Source organism: Phycodurus eques, chromosome 23, assembly GCF_024500275.1.
Source record: "Phycodurus eques isolate BA_2022a chromosome 23, UOR_Pequ_1.1, whole genome shotgun sequence".
Classification (NCBI taxonomy): Eukaryota; Metazoa; Chordata; class Actinopteri; order Syngnathiformes; family Syngnathidae; genus Phycodurus; species Phycodurus eques.
In genome coordinates, this window is record NC_084547.1 from 6270996 (window position 1) to 6295602 (window position 24607).

Sequence of the window (24607 nt, forward strand, 5' to 3'; positions counted from 1 at the left end):
AAAGTCACCCGATTTCCAGAACGAGGCGGTACAGTCGCACGTCTTTTCATTTATTGTCCGTCTGTCTGGATGCACGGCAGGTTTGATCCTGCTGCTTTACTTTGGAATAAAGAAATTGAAGGTTGATCAAGTATTTAAAAAAAAAAAACAAACAACAAAAAAAAAAGTCTGTTTTGGTAACTCAGCCCTCATACACACCGAGAGCCCTCGGCCCACATCTCCTTCCCCGAGACCCAAACCAACCGACTCGCTATGCAGCACGGACAGGCCAGGAAACCCAACGTCGTGCATCAAGAATCATAATGTGCGATTGTCTCTGCCTAACACTTGAATGTAAGCAATGAAACAGAAGAGACTGCGGGATATTCAGCCTGATTGATTGGGCTTGACTCCCATGATTGGACTACGGCGAGCTGCACGTTAAGCCTAGAAGATGAAACAACATCTTCGTCTCCAGCGTGCTCGCCAATCGCCCGGTGCTGGCCTGGGATGAGTCACCCGTGCCTCTGTTTACTCAGGCGGAGCGCGGGCAGATGGGTGCTGATGCGGCCGTGTCGTCGTCCTGACAAACATCGTTAGCCCGCCCGTCACGTCGGGCCGCTCGCGGCCGTTTCAAATATTTACAGCCAAAAAGTTGTCGGGAGCGCGGGCCGGTGGGTAATTCGGCTGTGATTGGGCTGCAGATGGAAAAAGCCACGGCGGCAATACGCCGGCTTCAAATCATGGGCGCGGTGAGGCGCTTTATGTTAAGTCTCGTGAACAGGGATGATGCTCTGCCCTCTTTGTTGAGGAGCTCCATCTTGCCGAGACTTGCAAGCAACTTGGAGCTGAGCGAGTTGAGGCCGTTGTGACGGTGGAGGTGGCGACTGTTGTGATTTAAAAGGCTCGTTTAAAAATACTTTTTTTTGTCTCAGACTGCATCGAAAGAATTTCCTTTTGTATGCGTGGACCTCATTGTTGTAATTTCAAGTGCTCGTCCCCTCACTCATTAACATTACTGGAGGAACCCTGCCATGGTTTAATTGGTTGATGTGATTACAGCTGCCCAGCAAAGTCAGTGTTTAATTAGCCTGGCGGGGAAGCAAGAATTTCACACTCTCACTCTTGCGTTCTATCCCGTCTTCTATCCCGAGCCGCACCACGCCGACCTTAATGAGGCTTAACGGTTGGCAACGCAGCGCTTCCTCTGTGCCTCTCCTCCTCCTCCTCTGAATCGGCTGCTTCAACTTATTAGCATCCACTCAGCTTTTTTTTCTTCCTTGGGTCGAAGCGTTCGCTCCACTTCTTTAGCTCCTGTCACACAGCCAAAATGTTAAGCTCAATGAGAGAGCGAGACAAAACAGTACCTGGGAACGTTGGGAATTAGCAAACCACTTTTTCCCCGACTCCGTCGTTTCTTCCGTATGGCTGGTGCAGTTCTCAGTGGAGCCGATGTGACTCTGTTTTGCTGTCTGGAGGGCATGATAGGGAGCCCGTTTGGTATTTCTCCACTAAAACTTCCAAATACCCACAGAGGGCTCAAGAAAGACAGACGGGTGTCTATCTGCCTGTCTGCCAATCACTGTGTGCATGCACCTGTGTGGGCATATCAGAGTGTTAGTTGAGCTTCTCCACGGGAGATTAAGCCCGGGCGTAGCATCCACCTCCGAAAGGGGGGGGGGGGGGGGGAATAAAATCAAATCATTTCTGCCTTCGATAAGGAGAGAATCCGGTCTCTATTTCTGTCTCAGCCACCCACAGAGCAACTGCAGGAGAGCGCTACACTTTGAGCTTCCCGGATTCCGTTTACCTCTCACATGCATCTCCAAGGGCAAGATGTAGGAACAATGTTTATGCGGGAAAACGTGCACGGTCCAAGCTGCGTTACTTCACCGAAGGCTTCTCTTTGTACGGAGAGGCACGTGACACTGACATGAATGATTTCAATGGGACACGGCCTTTGACTTGCGCCTCATGTCCTGGTGTCAGAACATCGCTTGACCCGCCGCGCACCCCAACAGCTCCTCAGTCACCGGACCTGCCGGGCTCGACTGGGTCCACATCTGGCCAATCCCAGCTGCATAGCGAGGGTAGCACAGCCGTGTACGAGAATCTCCTAGCCGGACACGCTTTACTCGGTACGACGAGCATCAGAACCCCCCCAACGAGTCGACTCACCATTTCCAGGCTCGCACTCCTCCAAATCTTCGTCATCGCTCGGACACTCTGCTGACGCTACCAAAATTTCATCCGCATTCTGCAAGAATACACGGACACAGAGGAAGACAAATAGTGGCCCATTAAATTTGATTAAAGAGGGCCCCCAGATTGAGGCTTTTAGAAGTACAATCCATCCATCTTCTTCTGCATTCTTTTCTGTCACCTCCAAAATGCATTGCTTTTAGTGGTTGGTTTTGTTGCCATCAAAATGGCTCCTATGGTGTTGCTGCGGCAGTTGCATGGCAACATCATCAATAGTTTGATATCCTTTTTTTGTTTCAACCCATGCCTGTAATAACACTTTATTTATTTCATTTTTTAAAAACCAAAACCGTTTTCCTTTTCAAGCGACCAATGTCTTGCTGGCTGCCTAACAAAAGCCTTGTCAAAAAGGCACTTTCAAAGGCCCCATGCAGTCCTCTTAACACATGTTTTGCCTCAGAAAGCTCTTGTGAAACTGTCATTTGGACTGGGATCTTAGTTCTACAAGGTTCTAATAGCATATCCAGGTCACATATCTCTCATTTTCATTCCAAAATTGAAAATTGGGTTCGCCCTGAATAAGCTTCGCTGCATCGGCGAAAAAGTCTGAACATACATTTCACTGCGAGTTGAATGAGGATCTCTGGCGTAAGAAGTGAAATGGCGAGAGCATACGGTCTACAGACATGCTGAAGAGTGAAACAGATCCATTTTTAAAAACAATCATTTACTTGGAATTCCAAATGGCCTTGAAATAAGTGTGTGCATATTGCAGTAGAACAATTACATTGAAAACTAGTTCAACCTATGGGGCCACCTGTGTTGAACAGTAAAATACTTCCTGTTTCCCAAGCCTAGGGTATTAATAGCCGATGTAATCGTTGTTTACATGTAGACCTTGGCAAGAAAACCGATGACAACAGTCATTGCAATAACGATACTTACACACAAGAGGACCAATGAAAGTGTCACGGCTTTTAAGATTTTCTCCTACGGCCAATTCGTCAATCAGCACGGCTCAGCCGTGGCTCGTCATTGTGTCCTCGAGTTAAATGAGCTAATCAAAGTATTACACTGCAAAAACTGGGCTTAAAAAAATTGACGACAAATTTTATGACACGATGAATACATTACACTGGAACCTTTCGTATGATTTGGTTTTCAGCCCCTCCCCAAAGTTTGCTTGGTTTTCCTAGAAAAAACGCGTCACTCGGCCATTCATTTCTCGGAATCGATGCATGTTCATCTGAAGCATTTTGTCGTTGTGCGTAAAGGGTTTTAACAGACGGTAAGGCAAATTAAAGAATGCAAAACACACCCTTTCAGAAGTCAGACCCTTAAAATAAAAGCACGACAGTTCAAATCGCTTTTATTCTGAAGGCCTGACTTTTGACAGGATGTTGCCCTCACTTGTCCGAGTGCTGCCGAGCAGACCGGCAGGTTTGTTTTTCTCTTGAGTTGTTACTGAAAGCTTGCTTTGTGCCTTGCAATCTGTTGAAGCCTTTTTTACACGAGACAGTATGACATCAATTTCAGAGTGTCAGCCATTTAATAAAGGAGGCAAGAAACGCCGTAGAATTCAACCAAGAACTTGAAAAATGGCTCCCCTCTCTCATTTCCTCCCTGTATACTCCATTAAGACTCTTCAAAAAAGGTTAGTGACGTTAAATGTCAATTTCTCCACTTCATTAGTCCTTCATATTTATTTCATACTGATTTTGTGTGTAAAGTGATAGTGACGCTCTATAAAACGTTTGGGTTTCTGGAACACATTCATTCGGTTGGCATTATTTCCAAGGGGAAATATTGGTTTGGATTTCGTACAATTTGGTTTTAGAATTTCTAGAAAGGCTCAATCACGAAAAAGCGGTTCCACTGTACTTCATTTCAGCAAAATTATCTGCCCCCAAACGTTTCTTGGCGAGATTTCTTAAAACAAGTAAACATAGCTAACCCCCAAATCTCTTTCCTTGACATCACCACCCACCTGCGTGACACTGTCCCTGATGGTGGGCGAGCGCTGTTTGCGGGTGGTGGTGGTGGCCATGGTGGTGGTGGTCTCCATGATGGTGGTGGACATGTCAGCCAGCGGCGTGGTGGAAGTGGCGTCGGTGGCGAGCACTGAGGGCACGTCGCCCACCAACCGCAGGCTTCCCTGCATCTGCACATTGGGGTCGCCCTCGGCGGCCAGTTTGAGCACCTGCAGGCCGTTATAGTACAGGCCCGAGATCTGGCCCTGGAAATGGCGGCCTTTCTCCCCTCCGCCGATTTTGATGAACGCTTGACTGTTAAAAATGGTCAGCTGGCGACCTGAGAGGATGCGAGGAGAACGTAGGAAGTGAAAGTGGGGCGGATGGACATGAAGAAGCGAGAGAGTGTAGAGAAAGAAGAGCGCAAATAAGTCACAACCACGCTGAGTGGCACACACACACACACACACGCACGCACACACACACACACACACACACACACTCATGAGCAAAAGACCTCTTCCCACCAAGCAGCGTACTGTGTTTACCAAAATAAGGTACTCATTTTTGTCAAAACCTTTGACCACTATTTAGCAACTATCTGTTGGAGTTAACAAGACAGAATGCTCATTTCCAGAAAGGGAAGACGGCCGGATCCAAATGTACTCTTTTAAACCAAAAGGACTGAAGCAGCACTGGACTGCTTGGTGGAAAGGTGTTTCAGTCCAAATGGACATGGGGCCTTCCTGGTAGCACTTTAGGGCCACTGCTGCACAAAGACGGCCATCCCCGGACAGATTACTTCCACTGTAGCGGGCCGATCTTGACACTTGAAAGTATGCACGGGAATGGATCTCATCACCCCCCCAGGTGGAATATATTAAGACAACTCCGGCTTGTTGTTATTGACCTCCAACACACCAGAGCTGCACAATGATAAAGCACCCCTGCCACAGGAAAAAAAACTGTCAGGCCCGTTGTAGGAAATGTTTAATTCGGCGGGGGTTGCTCATTACCCTTAATCAGGATGGTTGAAGAGGGGAGGAGCCTGACTGCTTAACCAGGGACCAACACTAATGTGATACCAGGAAGAGCTGCAGGATTCTGTCAGATCCTGCCCAATATAATGCTAATATCAAGTGCATTGGGGGGGATAATTAAGGAGGGTTAAAAAACAGTGTCGAGGAGGTAATTATAGACAACGACCCGAGAAGCTTTTTCGTGAAATCAATCCATGCCAGGGAAGAGCGAAACATATGATGCCAAAGGGAGACTGTAATATTTATCGACGATGCAGACTGTGAAATGAGAGACGCTTCGGGCCTGGTGGGATTGGGTACCACCGTCATTTTACGCCCCGTGCAGACGGCGCACGTTAGCGTTTAATAAAGACGACTTCATTGCCAAAACACACTTGCAATATTGCTTTCCGGTGGCACAGCAACAGCAGGGACAAGACTGCTCCACGTGAGAAACATCATGAGACAGAGGACCATTCTTCTGCTGCGTCCTTGGTAAGAGGACAGCCTGGCGGGTCTTCCATTCCATGCAATCAGCCGCTAGTGGCCCCGCCCGCTCACAAGTGGAAGGCCCACAGAGGGTGGCGTTTGCTCCTTTTGGTTGCAGGTCCTCTGCAAAACGGAGGACCTGCAACTTGGGATCGTGTGTCAGAGGATGCTATCGCAGTGCAATCGCGCATGTTCGGCGGTTACACTGTGAGCCAGTCTCCAAGTCACGAGTAATCCATATCGCCAAGTGCTTTATGATTATTATTCAGTTGAGAATAGGTTGAGTAGAAGTTTTCAATGTTGGACACAAAGTGTTACATTTAATTTTAAAGAGCCTCAGTCTGTGTGGTGTGACCTACTTATTCCTGCATCAGGGGAAAGCAGTGGATGATTCTCGACTTGACTAGCTTAGATCATGGTTTGTTTTGATTGAGGCTCTGATGAAGTGATCCTTTTGTGGGTCGAGTCAAAAGTGAAACGAGAGTATTATGAGCCAATTTGGGGTTCGGTGGGTGCATTACAAGCAGCCCTGGGACGAAACCGCCAGACAGCGTGCGTTGAGAATCGTTGGAAAAATGTCAATGCAATGACCTTTTGTGTGCGATATCTGCCCTTTGCAATGTAATGTTTATTTACACCTTTGGGTTTTGGGTTTACCCCTCGCTCCAAGGCTCTCATTATAGCAGACATCCAGAGCTGTACAGAAAGCTTGAATGAACTGCAGCGACGGTCAGCCTGCTGCAATGAGCCACCGAAGGCGCTTGACAATGGCCCCTTTGCGAGAGTGTAAAAATAATGTTCAACATTGTGCTTGTCATTTTTTAAAGTGGTGTACACGTGAGAGCTAATATTCTGGCAGGGAAGCACAGTCGACGTGCTTCGCATGGTTGCAGCTCACCAAAGACCCTAATGAGGATATGGTTTCTGTCACAAAATTGAAATTTAGGGATCTATACATCTACATATCGGACATATCGTAGATGAAGCCATCCGTATATCAAGGAAATGACTGCTACTACTTTCAGACGAGACGGTGACTGGACGCGTGAGGGAGAGTGTTGTAAACGAAAAGCTCCGATTTCCCTTTTTATGTCGATCCCGAATGCTGCACCCGAAGCGTGCCGAGATAATGACGTGCTTAACCTTGGGGAAATGGAAGGATTGCGTAGCGTCGAAGCAGACCAGAGGCGCATATTGTGAAGGCTTTTTACATTCATGGCACCAGCCGCAATATTAGGTACAGCGGCACACAATAGAAAAGCTGTATCAGATCATGCTCGGTCTCGGAAGCGGGGATTAGTGGGCCAGGCCCAGTAGGCTGGTGGAGGTGGGGAGTACGGGTCGACCGGCTTGATACTTTTAGCCCTCAAAGATGCGGCAGGAGGGAGGGGGAGATTGGAGCCCTCGCTCCAAATGGACCAGTCAGAAAAGGACTACATCTGGAGGGCGTATTATGCCTCACGTCCTCTTTCCTTTCCATGTAACTGCAAGGAGCTTTTTACTCTTGAGTGGTCAGAAAGTTGGGGTTACACTTAATGGCTTTTTGTTTACGAGTCACACTGCAGCCTGAAGGAATCCATATACACAAATGTGAACTTATTTCTTCGACGAAAAAGTCAGTAAGAAGAGATTACAACGGAGGCAGGGCGACGCTCTGACAAAACCCATTACGAAGTGTTCCCAAAGCGCGACGCTCTTTGGTAATTAAGAGTTATTTATTTAAAAACAAAATAATAATAATAATAATTTAACACCACAGAAGTGCTGCAGCACCGTGGATAAATCGTGTCTGACAACAGAGACGAGCGGCTAAACACGGCACGAACTGAGAGCCCTCCGAAGCGGCGCTCGGTCCCCGAGGGTGCTGCGTATGTGACGACCCATCGCAGAAAGTGCGGGAGAGAGGCGATCTAATCCGATGTGCTCCCATTTGAGCTACTTATTCCGATGTCTCCTGAACGCCGATACTGTCGGGGGAGCATCACATCACAAAGGGAAAGCGATTGTAATGGAAAGTGTTATCTCTGCTTTTCTTTGGCACTCAATATGCATCCATTTGGAAGAAGCCAGACCCCCTAGATGTTGCACCTCGGTGGTGCCATGCTGTGTCCTCTCATGCTGTTTTCTCGGCTTTGTCCTCCTTTACCCTTTATTTTACCGGCCCGTTTACATGTGGGGAGGTATGTAAATCGCTGCTTCTGGGCCAGATGCTGCCATACTGCCAGTCACTCTGTCTGTTGTCTGACTTCTTTTTCTCACAGAAGGTTTTTCAACACCACAGTGATGTCATGGCATCGTCATCCTGATACTGCTTACCACACTTGCTTTCATTTACACGCAATTCCTAAAAGAATGGCAATTATTTTCTAGGATTATAATTTTCCACACAAGGGAAATGAAACCAGGAGTGGATTTGTGATTGTCTGAGAGGATGTGAGGAAGAAACATAGAGGGCAGATGAGGATGACAGATCCATCACAGCGCTAGCGAGAGAGATGCAAAGAAGAGAGGACTGAAAGTTCCAAACGGAACTTTGGAGACACTCGATTTGTTCCCTTCATTACTTCCCCGCGATGGCTGCCGCTTTGGATTTAGTCCGCTGGCAGGAAATAGGAAGGAGATGCTCGCTGAGATCTGGATCAGGCTCGACAGGGTTGGAATTGGGGAGATGTGGAACTCGGGTCGCTCTCCAGTAGGCCGAGTGGGACTGTGGCTGTTTTTTTTGTTCTTTCTAATGTGTGTCGAGCGCACCTGGGTCAAAGGTTGAGGCGCTGATATAGTGACAACAAAGCCAGGTGGTAGCAAAACCTGGACCATTTGAGTATGATCCAAACTCTTTACCACATCGACAAAGTTTGAGCATCGTTGAAAAGAATCCAAACATTGGTACACAAAACATGCTCCATTTTCTCAGTGGTGAAAACAATAAATGTTAAAGGGACATTTGCGCAAATTGAATGAAAAGCCACTGTCGAATTTGGAGCTGCTTTGTTTGAACCCTCTGAGGGAGGCGCAGCGCCACTCGAAGGTTTTTGTCTTCAGAGTTACCGTTAGAACGTTTTCTCCAGCTGTCGCAGCAGCCTGTCCAATGGTGTTTATAAGAATTTATAATAGGCTTAAAACTGAGGGCTCTCGGGGCAAATGTATGTCAAATGGCTCCAACTTGTCATTGGAGAAACCCTCAGTGGTTAGAGTGTTCGTTGGTTAGATTCTGCTCGAGTCTTCAATAACCCTTTGAGCTCGGACATGTCCCCACTATCGTAATCAAGTTCACAAATAAGTGAACACCTCTACCAATACAAATATCAGGCCGAGGGGCCGATTAGTCATTCATTGCTCTCGTAGTCCCAATCCTCTCTAAAGATGAAAGGGAATAATGCACGCACATTTGGTGGCATGCGCAAATCATTCCGGAAGTGGGCGAGTCATCTCTTATTGATCCGCTCTTTTGCTCCACTTTCATCTCCTGTGCCGCTTCTGATTGGAATTTGTGTCAGACGCAGCCTGAGCAGAGGCGACCCGCTTTTGTTGTGGTGAAATAAACATGCGAGCCTTCATCTTGTTTGCGCGACGCACAGGAACAAATTTCCGTCTCTGCTAAAGCTACCACTCGAGCACCTCCAGTGTGGGGGGTGGCGGGCGCGGCCTTCAGTCCTCAAAGGGTTAAACGAGCATCAATTTGGACAGTCCCTTTAACTTTTAGTGACTTTCTAGTGTCCTTTTTCCCGTCTAATGTATTCATAGTCACATTCATCCGACAAAAGACACAGGAATGACACAAAGAGTATTTTTTTTAAGGGCAGGTGGGGTTATGTCAGGTTATTGGGGGGTTAGTTCTCTGAAGAGATGCAGTCCAAGTTTAAGGATGTGCTCACCTGGGCGCTACACAGTGTGACTTTAAATCCTGATTGCATCACTTTGGAACACTTAAAATTTGTTGGTGATAAGTATGGGAGGGGGCGGAGCTCCAGGTCACATGGTTCTGCATCTCTTCCAGAGCGGCAGTTAGCGGTAGATCATTAGTGGAGTTAAAGTGATTTTATTACCTTTGTCGAGTAGCCACTCGTCAACTACCCGACCGAGGCGGTATGGGATTCTTTGTCTAGCAATAGCCAGGCGCTCATTATCAAAGTTCCCTTTAAGAAATTTGGAGAAAAATTGAGAGGTTACAAATAATAATAATAATAATAATAATAATCATAAGACAAAGAAAATCTGGAAGTTAAAAGGTTAGAGGTTAGAATGCAACATGGCAAATGTTTAGCATAAAGGTTATGTGCGTTAAAAGTTTTAGTTGGGACAGAAATAGCTTGAGGGTGTTTTGGGGCTGCTTTGTTTCTTTGGTTAATCACATTCTAGTTAGCATGTATTTATATGCGTTTAACTCACGAAGACGTAAGACAGTTTTATAAATGATTTAGACAGATTGCATTCATAGAGGTGCCCAGTCACAGTTGTAAACCTGTCCCACATTTAGTACACTTCAATGCATTTGCACTCACGTCAACACAGCCAAGCAATCATTAGGAAAGCATGATAATTGCACTCGGTGAATAAAACTGGAAATTCAACAGTTCACATTCAGCAATAAAACAGCTTTCATGGTTGTTTCAAGGAAGACATTTTGTTAGGTCAACAGCTTGCAGACACCCCCTTCCCATTCTTGAAATGAAATGAGCGCTTCTCAGAGGCACACGGCAATTAGCCTCTCTCAGGCAACCTTCTCTCCTGCAGCGCAAGCTTCAACTCAGCGCATTTCGATCAATCTCGCAGTCACAACGGTCCATTCCGCGTCAGAGGTCTTATTCGACATCATTGTAAATAAATACGCATTGTGTGAATGCTGATGAGCAAAATTCTTGATTTTATTGATTATTCAGCCCAATTTGTTTGTCCTTCCAGCTCTTGCGCGTTTCCGAACCGATCAGAACCGTTCAAAATTCAAGTCTCACATTCTACAGTTCAAAAATGAAATTGTGGAAAACCTGCAGTGCATTTCAGCTCAGCATCATTTCTTCAGGATTCACAGGCATTTGTTACAGAAATCACATTCTCTAGTTAATGCTAAGCTATCCCCCACCAAAGGAAATCACCGTATAAACAAGAGCCTCTGTATGAACCGGCCATCCAGCAAAACTGACAAGCCTTCTTCTTACATTCTGTATACACGGAGTGTATCCTATGCTCCCCTATCCTCCAGAACCGAGGTTGCCGCAGTGAACCAAATAAGGCTGCCTCACCATTCTGCATTACCCCCTTGCGCTCCCCGGGGGGCTCGCTACCTCCGCCAGCACTACCCCACCCACAGGAAGCCCGTGTCTGTCTGTGAGCACACGCAGCGTTCCCACGTTGAGAGGGAGGGCAAGAAGAGAAGTAAGAAGGTAGGATGGATTGATGTTGGAAGAAAGGTGGAGGCGCACGGTTGGCAGGGCACACAGGGAGTGATATGAAGCCCTGAAATTGTTACAGGGTGTTTGAGTGTCACAAGGACGCTTCCTGTTTTCCTTTACAACAGCCCATTGAAGGCAGCAAACTAATTGGGTATGGATTAATTGCACCTCCTGTCTGAAGTCTGAAGAGTCGCAACGAGGCAACATCATTTCCAGTCGACTTCCCTAACATATTAACTTGACTCTTTTGGCAATTTGATCTGAAAATGTCCCTGATGCAGATTTACGTCTTCATAGTGGCTTCAGTTCTGGAATGGTCCTTTTTCAGCTAAATGTCTTTGCCTCGTGTTGGTGAGCCATTCTCTCTTGCTTGCATCTGTCCTTTGTCTTCCACCAGGGTCTATTTGGACATCATTGAGCCTCTTCCTCTCTTCTCTTACAGTGATGAGTGTGTTTGGTTTTCAGGATGGGTCATGAATCATCACGAAGCCTGCAAAGAGATGCACGTGTTTGTGGAACGCCTGAGTCTGGCTGTCGTCTCCATTTTTGGCCGCCCGGAGCAATGGCAGGATTCACCGCTGCGATGGGAGCCATCCTGGGCCGGCTGCTGGGGGCCAGGGCAAGGGCATACTGATTGACTGGCACCTCTGGGAGGCACAAAACAAGGCGGACGACAGGCAAATTGCTTTTCTCCTCATTCTGGGATCAGGAACATTTTCTCGAGCCAAAGCAACAGGTGGCGCTCTAACCCGTGACTGTATAGAAAAACAACACAAAAACAACACTGGCGGAAGGAGAATTGGGAATCGTAGCTGGTGAAGTGGGCTTAGATTCACTTTCCATATCCTAACAGTCTCCACAAAAGATATCGGTGCTCGGTGGGTGTCCTGGCGCTCTCCGAGGAGCCAGCTGTACATCTCATGTAACTCTGCAGGCAGCCAGGTGTCCTCGCGCAGGACACCCACAATCCATCAAGCATGGCGGAGATTACATTGTAGACGATTGGCCGGCGGCCATCCGGCTCTCTGTCTCGCTGTCACAGCAGCCTCTCTCCTTGTCTGGCTTGCCTCATTGCCATCTTGATTTTGGTCACTTTAGAGGGATCGCTTTCATCCCCACTGCAGGAAAAGAGCAGAGGCTCCGGAACGCCATGTCCGTCCGTCCATGAAGAAGGCAAATCGTACAAACAAACTAAATGGTGCTGGAGCACAGGAAATCTGACTTTCGTGGCTCAAAACGATGAAAAGGTTACAGGCAAGGCGCTGCTTTCGACAGCGTAAACACTCCGCCGCCCACTCCTGCTACGCCTGTGCATGCCTTGGACGCACACGTCTGCTTAACGACTCGCTCATCTTTCATCTGTGCCGCTGCTCTCTAGCCTGCGGTGAGTTTGATTTAGTTTTATATTTTTTCCTTCAGTGGGATCCTTGCCACCTTTCATCTCGCCCTCCTTGAGCGGCACCCCTGCGACTCGCCGAATTTGACGCAAAGCTATCGTTTCCCACTCCATCGCTTTGCGCCACCTACCAGTCTCTGTGGCTCCATCATCCATGGACCGCTGGCCAGTAATTGGAGATATCGTTCAACTGTGTAGGAGCCCGAGTTGCAGGGCACCGGAAAACCAAATAAATAACCTTACGATTCTGACCCCTTGCCGCATATACAAGCGGTATACTTCGAAAGACCTGTTTGGAAAGACATTCATCATTTCCACAAGTATTTACAAGTTTCAAGACACCTCTTGATGAGCTCATTCGATGTTGAGATTCGATCCCTGAAGAAATTTTGGACAAGCGCGTGCCAAAGTGCCTTTCCCAAAGTCATGAGAGAGGTTTTGGGGAAGGCCCACTTCTGGAGCCTAGAGAAGTGCTTGGATGAGTTTGTTTTGGAACAACTTCTTGAATGGACAAAAAAAAAAAAAAAAAGAAAACCTCATTGTGGTGTTTTTACCATTTACCTGCACTGCTGAGTGCTTTTATGTTGCTTTTTACACACAGGAAGTATATCTTCAGGGCAGCCTGCATCTCCTCTTACATTGGCCGACGGATAGCTGGGGCATAATGACAGGAGACAAAAAAAAAAAAAGCAGAGGAAGGAGAGAGTGCTTAAATGGTCGAAAAAAAACAACCCCAAACAATTAGACTCCTACGATTTGTGACTTTTCCCCACAGAGTGAGCAATTTCAGCATGAAATCAAAGAAGCAAAGATGGCGTCGCCTTGTTTGTGGAGGGAGCGGTGACACAACGGTCTGCTTCTGCCACTTTGGGATCACAAGAGGTTACAAAAGAAAAAGAGTTGGTGAAGGAGCCACCAGTGACACCTGACAAACTGGATTAGCTGACCGGCTGCTCCTGTGACACTTTTTGTCTGCTTTCCGGCCACACGCACTCACGCACGCACACTTTGCCACAGATAAATGTCGACACACGTCATGTCGTGAGGACCATCAGAATATGTGTTGCTATGCCCTTAAAAATCCTTGATGTGCGGCTGCTATGTTGGCTGTCAGCCTCCTTTCTGTCTCTCCAAATCAACGCCTTTTTGGATTGAAGTTCAGGTTACGGTAAGTGGCAGGGGAAAAAAAAACTTGTCTGCGTCTTTCTTGTGAAGGATAACAGGTTTACTTTTCCCCCTCTGGGAGCTTGTACGGCTCTTAGAATGTGGTCTACCAGAAGACTGGAATCCCAAAAGTGACTCCCTGAGAGCACAACGTATTAGGCTGGGATCGCAACTGCCATGGCATCCCAATGAGAGAGCCTTCAGCGGGTCAACAGAGTCCGGCGGGAAGACAAATTCACCAGAACTTTTCTTTTAGATTGATGCGAACACTCATTCCTCACGGCGGCATCATGCGCTCAATCTGGCGACATGGACATTTTTGATTCGGGCATTCCACGAGGACCAAAAATGACTCTGATAAGCAAGGAGGAAATCAAATAGTTGCGCGTGTGTTCCCGAAAGTGTCGGTGTTGAGTGTTTTGTTCCACTTAGAGAATCAAATGATCCGATGTGGGACACAGGAATTAGTTTCATTCGCTCCCCGTCTCCACACATTTCCTGTCTTGGCGAGGGAGACGAGCCTTCATCCGCCACTCGTCTTCCTCCGCCTCAGCCCCCGGTGTGCGGTGTTTGCTCCCTGAACGCTGCCTCTCCAGGAACATTGTGAAAACAGATTGTGTGTGAATGAGAGAAGCACCCCGCCCCACAGAGCCCTTCTTTTCCGATTCATTTCCTTGCATCTTCCAGAAGCTTCGGGCGGCCTCCGGCCCCCGGATGCGTGCACAGGACTCATCGTGCTACCCATCAAACAACTAAAAGCTCACTTTTGGATCAGCAGAGGAAGCAAGAGAGGAGCGCTTGACAACAGCACGAAAAGGCGACGTGGAATAAAAGGAATACAATCTGGGGTGATGCACTCCCACCTACATGACACTTTCTCACCACTGCTAACGGGTGTTTTGGGCCTTCCAGCCTCCTATTTGGATCAGCCACTGTTTCTCTGTAGGGGGAAAAGGGCTCCAGTTCCGTGACTACCAACAACCGAAAGAGTGGGCTGTCTCCGGCTTATGTCGGGCCTCGCCGCACTGATGGATGAGCCGGAATACGCGCTTTTGTCAATGCCAGAAGAAAGGTTAAAAATACAGGATGGCTGATGTGATGGCGAATGTCATGCAGTCACGCTGTAACCACTTGAAATCTAGATTACTACCGAAACTGCGCGATGAAAATTAGGGATCATTTCTCAAAATCGAAATCTGACACGTTGGACAAGGCATCGACGACACTTGAACAATAACGTTGCTGATAATGTTTATTGCGGTTGAAAGCGGTGTAGAACTGCACTGCCGAGCGACATTGCCCTCTTTGTTTTGGATTTGACTCACAAGATTGTTGATGGGACAATGCATGCGATAGCGCCCACTTTACAGGAGCAAAAGATTGGAACGCACATCTTCCTTTGAACAACCATGCAAGCAGAGGTAAACACAATAGAGAGAGAAATGTAGCGTGCACCCAGAATAACCTTGCAAGTGAGGCCTAAATAGAAATAGCACCACTGGCATGACTCATCAAGGACGTGCAATGATCGGCTTTTATATCGCAGAACAGGCATCAAGTGTGTGCAATGCCGGAAAAGTGCACTTCCTCTGTCTGCCTCTCCAGGTGCACCAAATGGCAGGCACATGCACGTTTCACTGATCGAGAGTCAGCCAGGAGCTAACTCTTATGGGATAGCGCATGCTTGCTTCAGGAGGGCCGCTCGCTTCTTTTTGAACCCGTGATGCAAGCGTGGCTCACGTGTAACTTAAACGCGTGCTCCAAATGGACCGTGAAGCATAAGTGAATATACGCAACAATGAGAGTAATATTGAAAGGCCTCAAAAACGATTCTGTGACTCCCCCTCTGTCGAGGTCTAAGTGGATGAACTATTAAATTGAAGCTCCACCATTTCTCTCTCCATTATGTTTCTTACAAAGTAAATGCTTTCCATCTCTGTGTAATCTTTTATAAGGTCCCCACAAGAGGGGCACTCTCCCTACCTGAGGGGAAGCGCTCAATGACAGGCTGGTTGTCCACCTGCAGCGTGGCGTTGCCACCGCTGCGCGTGAAGCGCAACACGTGGTATTTGCCGTCGCTCACCATCACCGCGCTCTCCTCGATGACGATGTCGTCCGTTCCCACGTTGAAGATCACGCCGATCCTTCCCCTCTCCTGTGGACAGAGGAGGAGGGAGGGATATGTTGAAAAGAAGGAAGAACAATCGGCAAGCTATAATCGGTGATTCCCGACCGCTGATCGAGTGTCCTGCGAAATCGTTAGGTGTGCCGCAGGAAATTATCCAATTGGACTAAAATGTTCCAAAAAGGATTTAAAATCTGTGAGTGTGGCTTTCTTCAATTCCAGTGAGTATATGCGTCATTTTCATATCATTTGATCAATAACAGGAAAGATATGGCCCACTGAATTTCCTTTTCAAAATCAATGAATTTGACTGATATGAATTATTGGGGCCGGCACGGTGGGCGACCGGTTAAAACATCTGCCTCACGGTTCTGAGGACCGGGGTTCGAGTCCCGGCCCCGCCTGTGTGGAGTTTGCATGTTCTCCCCGTGCCTGGGTGGCTTTTCTCCGGGCACTCCGGTTTCTTCCCATATCCCATAAACATGCGTGGTAGGTTGATCGAAGAGCCTAAATTGCCCGTAGGTGTGAATGTGAGTGCCAATGGTTGTTTGTTTCTATGTGCTCTACGATTGGCTGGCGAACGTTTTCTGAAGATGCTAATGAGATTTTTGGAAAATATCGGATTTTTCTCGTCTTGCTTGTTTTCCAACAAAACGAGCACATATGCATCTCGGCGTCAAAAGCGTTCTTCCTTTTTTCCGTCACTCAAGCTGTCTTTACCGTGAATGCCGCTGCAGGGAGCCTCGTGATGTTGTTGCAATACACCAGAGCGATCTGTGATGTGGCAGCCATTTTGCATTCACACAACAGCAGACAGCAAAATAAAGTGTTATTTCTGAGATATGAATGCGTATGTAAGAATTTTTGAAAGTGTCGGCACTTTGCATGTTGTTACCGTTATTACGATCGTATGGCTTTAATGAGCAGTTATTTCGGATCATTGATGAATGAACACCACCTTTTGCTCTGTCAATGAAGATTGCTTTTACTATGAATGCTGAAAATTCATCAATAACTTTTGGAGAACAGGACTTGAAGCGTACTTGCACTGAATTAAAAAAAAAAAAAAAAAAAAAAAAAAAAAAAAAAAAAGATTCACATTAATTCAGTTTTTGTAACTTTTGTGAGACTTTTGAAGTATGTTTCTTTTCTCAGCTCAACAAGCACGGTCAAGTTTTAGGGTACTGTTGTTTAGGAACGGTGCTAAACCCAAGAAATGGTCTCTATTGTTTTTGAGCTGGGTTCGTCCTCGTTGCCTCCGCACTGCGGGAAAATCGGATTTGCTCCTCAAAGCGGATGCAGACGCTCTCCAGTTTCCGAAGTGATCAAATCAGATTTGTTCCATCCACACGTTGATATCCAATTTGAGAGACCGGCTTGGACTTGTCGAGACCCTGAGTATTCATCGGGCGGCCGACCCGTGCCCCACCCTCGCACCTGTTAGCCCTTACAGCTGCCCACTGCTTTGAGTTTCTCACAGCTGACTGCTACACCCCCCCCCCCCCCCCCCTTTACACTCCCGCCACCCCATCTTCTCATCATTTCCTGTCTTGACCAAAGGTCAAAGCCATTTACGGGGCTGCAGAAGCAGAGGAGTGTCTAAGATTATGAGCAATAATACCGCTCTTTTTGTACGTTTAAGGTCAAGCTCATTTACAGACGGGGTCATTCTCACTGGAAGCAACTTCATTGATTCCACTGTGTCATTGTGCGCCCATGAAACTTGTACACGTATGTTCCGCCTTCACTATGCTCATATTCCAAGGTCAATTATGTGACTTCTCCCGAGCAGCGCTTTCCAATGAATCATGGCTTATTAGCTATTTTTAAAGAAAATAAAAATAAACCAGCGTGATGCTAACAGATACATAATGAAGAAGTTAAGTGAGTAAATAAGCGCAGCGGCTGTACAGTAAGTTAATGAACAGTAACATCGCAGTAGGATTTGTAGGCATCCTCATCCCCATTTGCTTCCAAAAGTGTTTACGGCGTATTATTCAGCCAAGGACAACGTATTCAAAAGATGCAGTGGCAGTTGTCCATGAAATGGATCCGCTTATGAGGTCAGCTGATGCTGGGCACCGCGCCAACGCAGCCACCTCATGTCTCAGTGGAATCTATGACAGAGAGCTGAAGAGCGTCCCAGCCATTTTCTTGTTCAAATAAGAGCTGGGGAGCTGGGAACAGATCCCACCACTGCTTGTCGGGGCTCCCAGAGGAACATGGCATCTCCCGGGTCGATGGTCTTTGGCCTTTACTGCTCGCGGATCAGGAGAGGCAGTGGTGTACAAACATTCACAATATTGGAGAATCCACGACATTTGCTCGACCTCCACCAACTGGGCCAGATTTATTAAGATCCCAAGTAGTGAGCTCTAAATGGCGTGCAACTCACTTTAACCTATTGCAGACAATTTCGGCAAGTGGTGTAAAAAGGACTGAAAAACTACTGGTAAACAGTGGCTACCAGAGACGAGAGTTAAGAGTTGAATTTTTTCACGCAAACAGCACAAAATGAAGTTTGGAGAGAGAGAGAGAGGTGGAAATGTTACTGGAAGAGGCAAACAAACATGAGTGAGTTACAGAAACTAAATCGATCGCTCCAATCGCACAAAAAACCCATTTTGTTTGATTGAACTCATTCTGAGTGTGTGACAATCGGATGTCCAGGTGCACATCCTGCATAACAATACATTGGAAACTTGGGGCCGGCCGGCCGCAAAGAAGTTAGTGCGCCGTTTGTCACGGGTACTACGGCATGGTTCCTTCTTGTGATTGAGCGACTGACCGCATTGCTGAATCTAAGGACCCTACGTCACAATAATATTTGTTCCTGGCATTTCCAAAACGTTTCCACGAGCAGTAAAGTTCTCCCTGCCGCCTCTTATTTTGCCTGCGCCGCACCGGCATCGCTCTGCGTGCTTGTTTGCACCTGCCATTCGGACGTGATGTTAAAGATGCAAAATCTGCCAGTGCAATTGAATCCAATCGTACTGTGAAGAACTTTGTGCTGCATTTTGAAGTATGAAAGGTATTTTGTAAATAAAATATTGATTGACTGTCATGTCTTGGTACTATACAGCGATATCTACTCAATTGGAAGTCCAATAGTGAAGGTTTTAAGATCTCAAAACAGATGGCTTTGAGATGGTGCTGACTCTGGATATTTGGTAGTGGGAAGAGCTATTCTAGGGATCTATAGAGCACACATTAAGCAATATACATTGAATAAAGCCAAGATGGCTCTCCATTTAGCGGTGCTTGATGGACAACAAATGATCTCACTCCCTGATGAGGGCTGAGCGTCTCAGATGGCAAAGTGCTCCTCGCTAACAGCCAGGAGCCGCCTAATCGATGGACTTAGGTTATGAACTCATCGCTGAAATTCAATACTGATCCCGGGACATGAATATGACTATAAATACAATTGGGGGTGGGGCTGGGGGTTGCGAGGTACACGTGATTCAAAATTGAATCGCAGCTATTGATACATTTAAAAAAAGAAGACACGAAGCGGGATCCTCTCCATTACCGCTCCTCACGCTAGGCAGCTTAGAATAATCACAACACCTTTAGCAGGAGAATTAATTCAATCCACGCTATTAAACTGTAAATATCAGTCAAACGCCGTCTCTCGTCAGCTTTGCGTCAGATGAGCATTTGTGTTCTGCAACATACGCGTTCCTCCTGCGTTTAGGGTGGGTGGGTATAACCCTGTCCTTACTCCTTGCTACGCTGGCTGGCCAGTGCTTCTTTGCGACGGCGGACGGCTGCGTCTCAACTACTTCTTAGTAGCCACTTGACGGACCGGACGTGTCAGCTAACGCCTGCAAGGAAATGTGATATTCTTACTCCGATGTGGGCTCATCCAAATCTGTTTCAAATGTTGAATGAAATGGGAAACCAGTCCTGTCTCTTGGGTTTTCAGCAATCGTACTTGCGTCTTTTCCATCAAAAATGTGGAATTGCGACATTGCAAACGTCACTGTTTCGGACAGAATCAGAATGAGTACGCTTTGGCCGTCTGTGTGTGTGTCCTCAGAGAGCTCCAACTGATTGCACAAAAGCAGAAAGAGGAAGTAGGTGGGCTTGGGCAAGTCAAGTATTCCACGGGTTAGAAAGAAGCATGTTCCGATGAAAAGAAGCGTTGACAATCCTTCAGGGCCTTTTGCCGCTTTGGGAAAACCGAGCCTGTTGGGTCTGCTGAGACGTCTTAAAGGAGCTGCCATTAAGCCTCTGCTAACAAATGGAACGCTGGACGCTTCCATGTTAGCTATAGAGCCATCTCAAACCTCCCTTTCATAACCAAGATTGTTGAGAAAGTTATTTTTAATCAACTCGGCAATTTCTTGAACTTTAATGGACTTTTTGACAAATTTCAATCAGGTTTCCGAACTCATCACAGAACAGAATCTGCTCTTATCAAAGTGCTATTGATATAATGTTGAATACTGACTCGGGAAAGGTGTCAATTGCGGTCTTGTTGGACAGACAGACTCGGGTCAAATAGTGGAGCACAGAGTCCAAAGTAAACGTGGTGAAGCAGCATTTAGCTATTATGCTGCACACAAATGGAAGAAGTTGCCACACACACACACACACACACAAGTGACGTCAGCCGCAAGTGTGCATGTTTTTAAGTCCAGTTTAAAAACGGATATTTCTTGCACTGTACGCAGTTTTAATTGTATATATTTTTTTCTCTTTGTTTTAAATGTTTCTCCGGGCACTCCGGTTTCCTCCCACATCCCAAACACACGCGTGGTAGGTTGATTGAAGAGGCTAAATTGCCCTTAGGTGTGGATGTGTGCGCGAATGGTTGTTTGTTTCTATGTGCCCTGCGATTGGCTGGCGACCGGTTCAGGGTGTAGCCCGCCTCTCGCCCGAAGTTCGCTGGGTTAAGCTCCAGCACGCCCGCGACCCTTGTGAGGATAAAGCGGTAGAGAAAATGGATGGATGGATGTTTTAAATGTGTATAAGCTGTTTTTTTCCTTTGTTTTTAAATGCTTTTAATCATGTTAAAAGCACATTGAGTTACCTTGTGTATGAAATGCGCGATATAAATACATTTGCTTTGCTTTGCGTTGCTTATATTTGCAAGAACAAAAGAATACATACATGTATTTGAATTTGATTGATTCCCGGTTTTGTTTTTGTAAGGAGAGAATGGTCACGATTTCTGACGGAGTGCCAAAACCAAGTCAATTAGGTAAGCGACGAACAGAAAATGGAGATTGAGAAATGTTCAGTCTCCTATGGAAAACGGAAAAGGCAACAGCAGAACTATAGAAAAACGCTTCATCCCACTAATGGACTGTACTTTGAGCACTTGGACCGGTGGGAGGTCTTGCTAACCCAATACAGCTGAAGTGTAAAGAGCTGCCACATTCATTAGCCTGTGGAGCAAAAGAACAAATCAGTGCAAGTGCATAAAGAGAGTTCCATGCCAGCTCTGTGATTTAATGCTATTCTTAGATAGTGATTAATGTTTTTGTCTGCTCTCACTGAACCTGACGTCTTAGTGCCATATCGCAGGTTTGCATCTCCTCTGTGAGAATAATTCTGGCCCCATGAGTCTTCTCATCCTGTCAGCTCGCACCCACGATGCCTTGCAGCTGCCGGCAGAACAGCACGGGGCTTATTTTCCATCCCGGAACGGCGGCTTACGTAACAAACCAGAGACAACGTCACAACGTGGCCTCGTTGTCGCTTTGAAACGACAACGTCCTGTTGCAAGTATAAGGGCGCAGAGGAGCGGATGCTTGCTTTCCGAGCCGGCCGACTCATCCGTATGCGTTGGCGATCTGTGCCAGTCACCTTGACGCTGCCCGACATCTCCCCATCTTAATAACATGTTATCCATCCGGCTGCCTTCCATCGTACTGTGCAAAAGTGCTGCAGCTTTGCGCTCAACCACTCTTGCAATCCTCGTACGCTTACATGCAAACTTAAGAGGACGGGAGCAGAAAGGAAAACACAAGCCCACCTACAAATAAAAACAAAAACATGAGCGCTATCAATCTTGCTGAACTTACTGAAACGCAGACAGAATCTTGCAGTAGTTTCTTCTGTATACAGCGGTGCCTTGAGATATGAATTAAATTTGATCTGTGAGCACACTTGGGTAATGCCATTTATCCAGTTATGAATTGGCGTATTATTTACGGTGGCAATTATTTATCTTGACAATAATTCAAGAGAATTAAAAATTGTTGTCACACTTTGCATCAATGGAATGACCATTGCGCTGCTGCCCGCCTTGGCCACCTGGGGCAGTATAAAGCAGACAGACGGACCGCTACACTGCCACGTGGACATCTGGACAGAATAGACATGTCAGCTCCTCGCAGAGGATCGAGAAAATACCACTGCAAGGACTTATATCGAATGTGTCAATGTGTTGGGGCACCGTTTGTGGATTATATATGCATTTTCCATTATGTGTTAGCATTAGCATGAAGCTAGTGGACTAAATGCAAAGCTATATGGTTGTTTTAAATACACAAAGTGGCATTCTCTTTGTATACTGTTTAGTGTGATTTAAAGGTGGACTGCTAGCGAGGACGAGTGGATCGCCAAACTGAATATGCAAATCGCTTGCACAAATGCTGAAATTTGAGGAACGGTCTACGGCACATTGTGTGCAAGAATTGATGTGACTTGTTGGATGAACTTCACTCCATTGACTGGCCAAAACATTAGCTAGACCTGCGATCGTTACAAATCCCTACATTGTCGTGATACAGATCTTGTACTGAAAGTGGGTAGACTGCGCAGGTGTACCTACTATTATGAAAAGTGTGAAAACAATGACAAGTAGTCACATAGCGGAGAGATTATTACACACGAACGCACACTCGCCGCCTGGAGTCCTCTCTTTATCTTGTTCATAATCCCATGTAATTAATTTGCAGTTCAAAGCTCAACAGCCTCTGCGAGCTCTTCCAAATTCCATTTTCATTTGCGACTGCTGCCAAGAGTCACCGCTATCTTCGGGTTGTGTGCGAAACATCCTAAATAATTACCAGGCACTCACTTTCTAAATATTTGGGTGCGTCTGCGTGTGTGCGCGCGCGACTTGCATTCGCAGGTGCCTCCTGGGAGTCAACACAAGGCGAAGAACAGGCTTTGATTGCGTAAACAGTGGCACTATTTTGTTTTTGGGAGCGCGGCGCGTGTGGAGATAAAGCCTGCCTCCTTGTCACATTTCATCTCCAGTTTGCACGTATAATTTGTTAGGCTGGTGGGAGCACATCGTAGAGAATCCCCCCAAAAGCGGAGACTGACTTCTTCATTCTCCTTTTTCCTTTTGATGTTTTCACACTTTGGTGGCGTAACTGTGCCCGGAGCTGAGTGCGAGCTCTGCGTTTTGAACTCTGGCGTGTGGCTGAAAAGGGAAGGAATGACTGTGACCTTTGCAGGAAATCAAGAGGAAAGTGTTTTCTGTCTGTCCATTGTTTTCTGCTGCTTGCCTCATTTCGCTTTGCTTGCTCCATCTCCCTTCCTGTCACTCCACCGGAGATCCAAAAACAACAGCACAAATCCTTTTCAATTTGAAAAACTTGCTTTCCACTCTAGCGAATGTGTTCTGGACTTCATAAAAAGTCCACTTGTGCTGCAGTGCTTGCATCAAAACATCCACACAGGAGGATGAAGAGCATCAGAGGAAGCAACGTGCTCCTCGGCTCTTTTTGTCAGACGATTGCGCTCAAAACTTTTCGAACTGAGGTGAAGCCCAGCGGGGAGGCCGGCAAACAAAACGGGGCTAATATTTGCACGCCACTAAACTGAGCAAACACGGATAAGCGGAACACACTCGCTGGCCGGCCGCCGTGTTGTCCTTTCATTTCTCCTGACAACATTCACGCAGGATGAAGGAGAAATCCGATGACGTCATTCCTTTATGCCATGAGCTAACCCTTTTTACCCACTGTTCATGTGATCTTATTCCCATTTCGTAGTCCGTCGTGGGATGCGAGGCAAAGAAAAACTCCTTGAATGTTTTTCACAGTTGGCTGGTGACGAATTGAAAGAAAAACAATGCCACACGAAATAAAAACGAGCCCTTTTGCTTCAGTTAGCAAACATTGCATTGTTCAAGTTGGTCGCACACCGACATCAACACAACACCAACGCAAAATCATGTTCAATAACTAATTTAGTTTGCTAAAAAAAAATTTCTTAATGCTTCATGCTCAGGTGGTCGACTGCATCGTGAGACCCGGCGCACGCGAACAAGACTGAACTGGAAAATTGGCAACTCGCACTCGCACACCTGCCGATTGACCCTTGCGCTCTGCATAGCAACCAACTCGCTGCAATGGAAAATCTGCGGCCCCTTGTGTTCTTATCGCGGAACAACCTTTTAAGACGGAATGTATTATATTATTTACTTGAATCACAAACAACATGGCTCAATTGTGAAAACTTCTCCCCTGGACGAGGAAAAAAAGACAGCAATGGACGAGATAGAGCTTGACCACATTGCCATCATGCAGCATGATTTCTCTCGCAAACGTGCTCGCGTCAACCTCCGTTCCAGCCTTACGCACAAGACACCTGCGTCTCGCGACACCACCTGGTGCTGGTGTGACTGAACAGATGAGGATTTATTGTTGTTGCATCCAAATAGGAACTGCACCAAATGCTGCACAGTCACATGCAGGACACACACACACACACACACACACACACACACACACACTCAGAAATGGTCAGAAAAAAGCAGCAGTAAACCTCCCAAAAAAGCCACGGAAATGCTAATAATGTCCATGTTAATTAGCTGACAGTGTACGTCGGTGTAAATGTTAGCGCTCGACAAAGATCACACTCTTGGAGTCGACGCAGAGATGCATTCTGGGTAACAATAAGTG

General features: G+C 46.7%; 1 protein-coding gene across 18 annotated transcripts in view; it reads right to left on the reverse strand.

Moving 5' to 3' along the window:
- Nucleotides 1–24607, reverse strand: part of LOC133397963 (neurexin-2-like) — a 249840-nt gene that overhangs the window by 4307 nt on the left and 220926 nt on the right. For 13 of the 18 annotated variants that reach the window (XR_009767706.1, XM_061669454.1, XM_061669453.1 and 10 more), the window contains 4 exons: nt 15593–15764; nt 9706–9795; nt 4169–4491; nt 2158–2236 (listed from right to left, as the gene is read on the reverse strand). Coding sequence is in view for 15 of the 18 variants with exons in the window: in XM_061669454.1 (XP_061525438.1) it covers nt 2158–2236; nt 4169–4491; nt 9706–9795; nt 15593–15764 (664 nt within the window). In the remaining 3 variants the exon portion in view is untranslated. Of the gene's footprint in view, nt 1–132; nt 1576–2157; nt 2237–4168; nt 4492–9705; nt 9796–15592; nt 15765–24607 lie in introns of those variants that run through there. The other 5 variants (XM_061669455.1, XM_061669464.1, XR_009767708.1 and 2 more) reach the window with 4 other exon arrangements.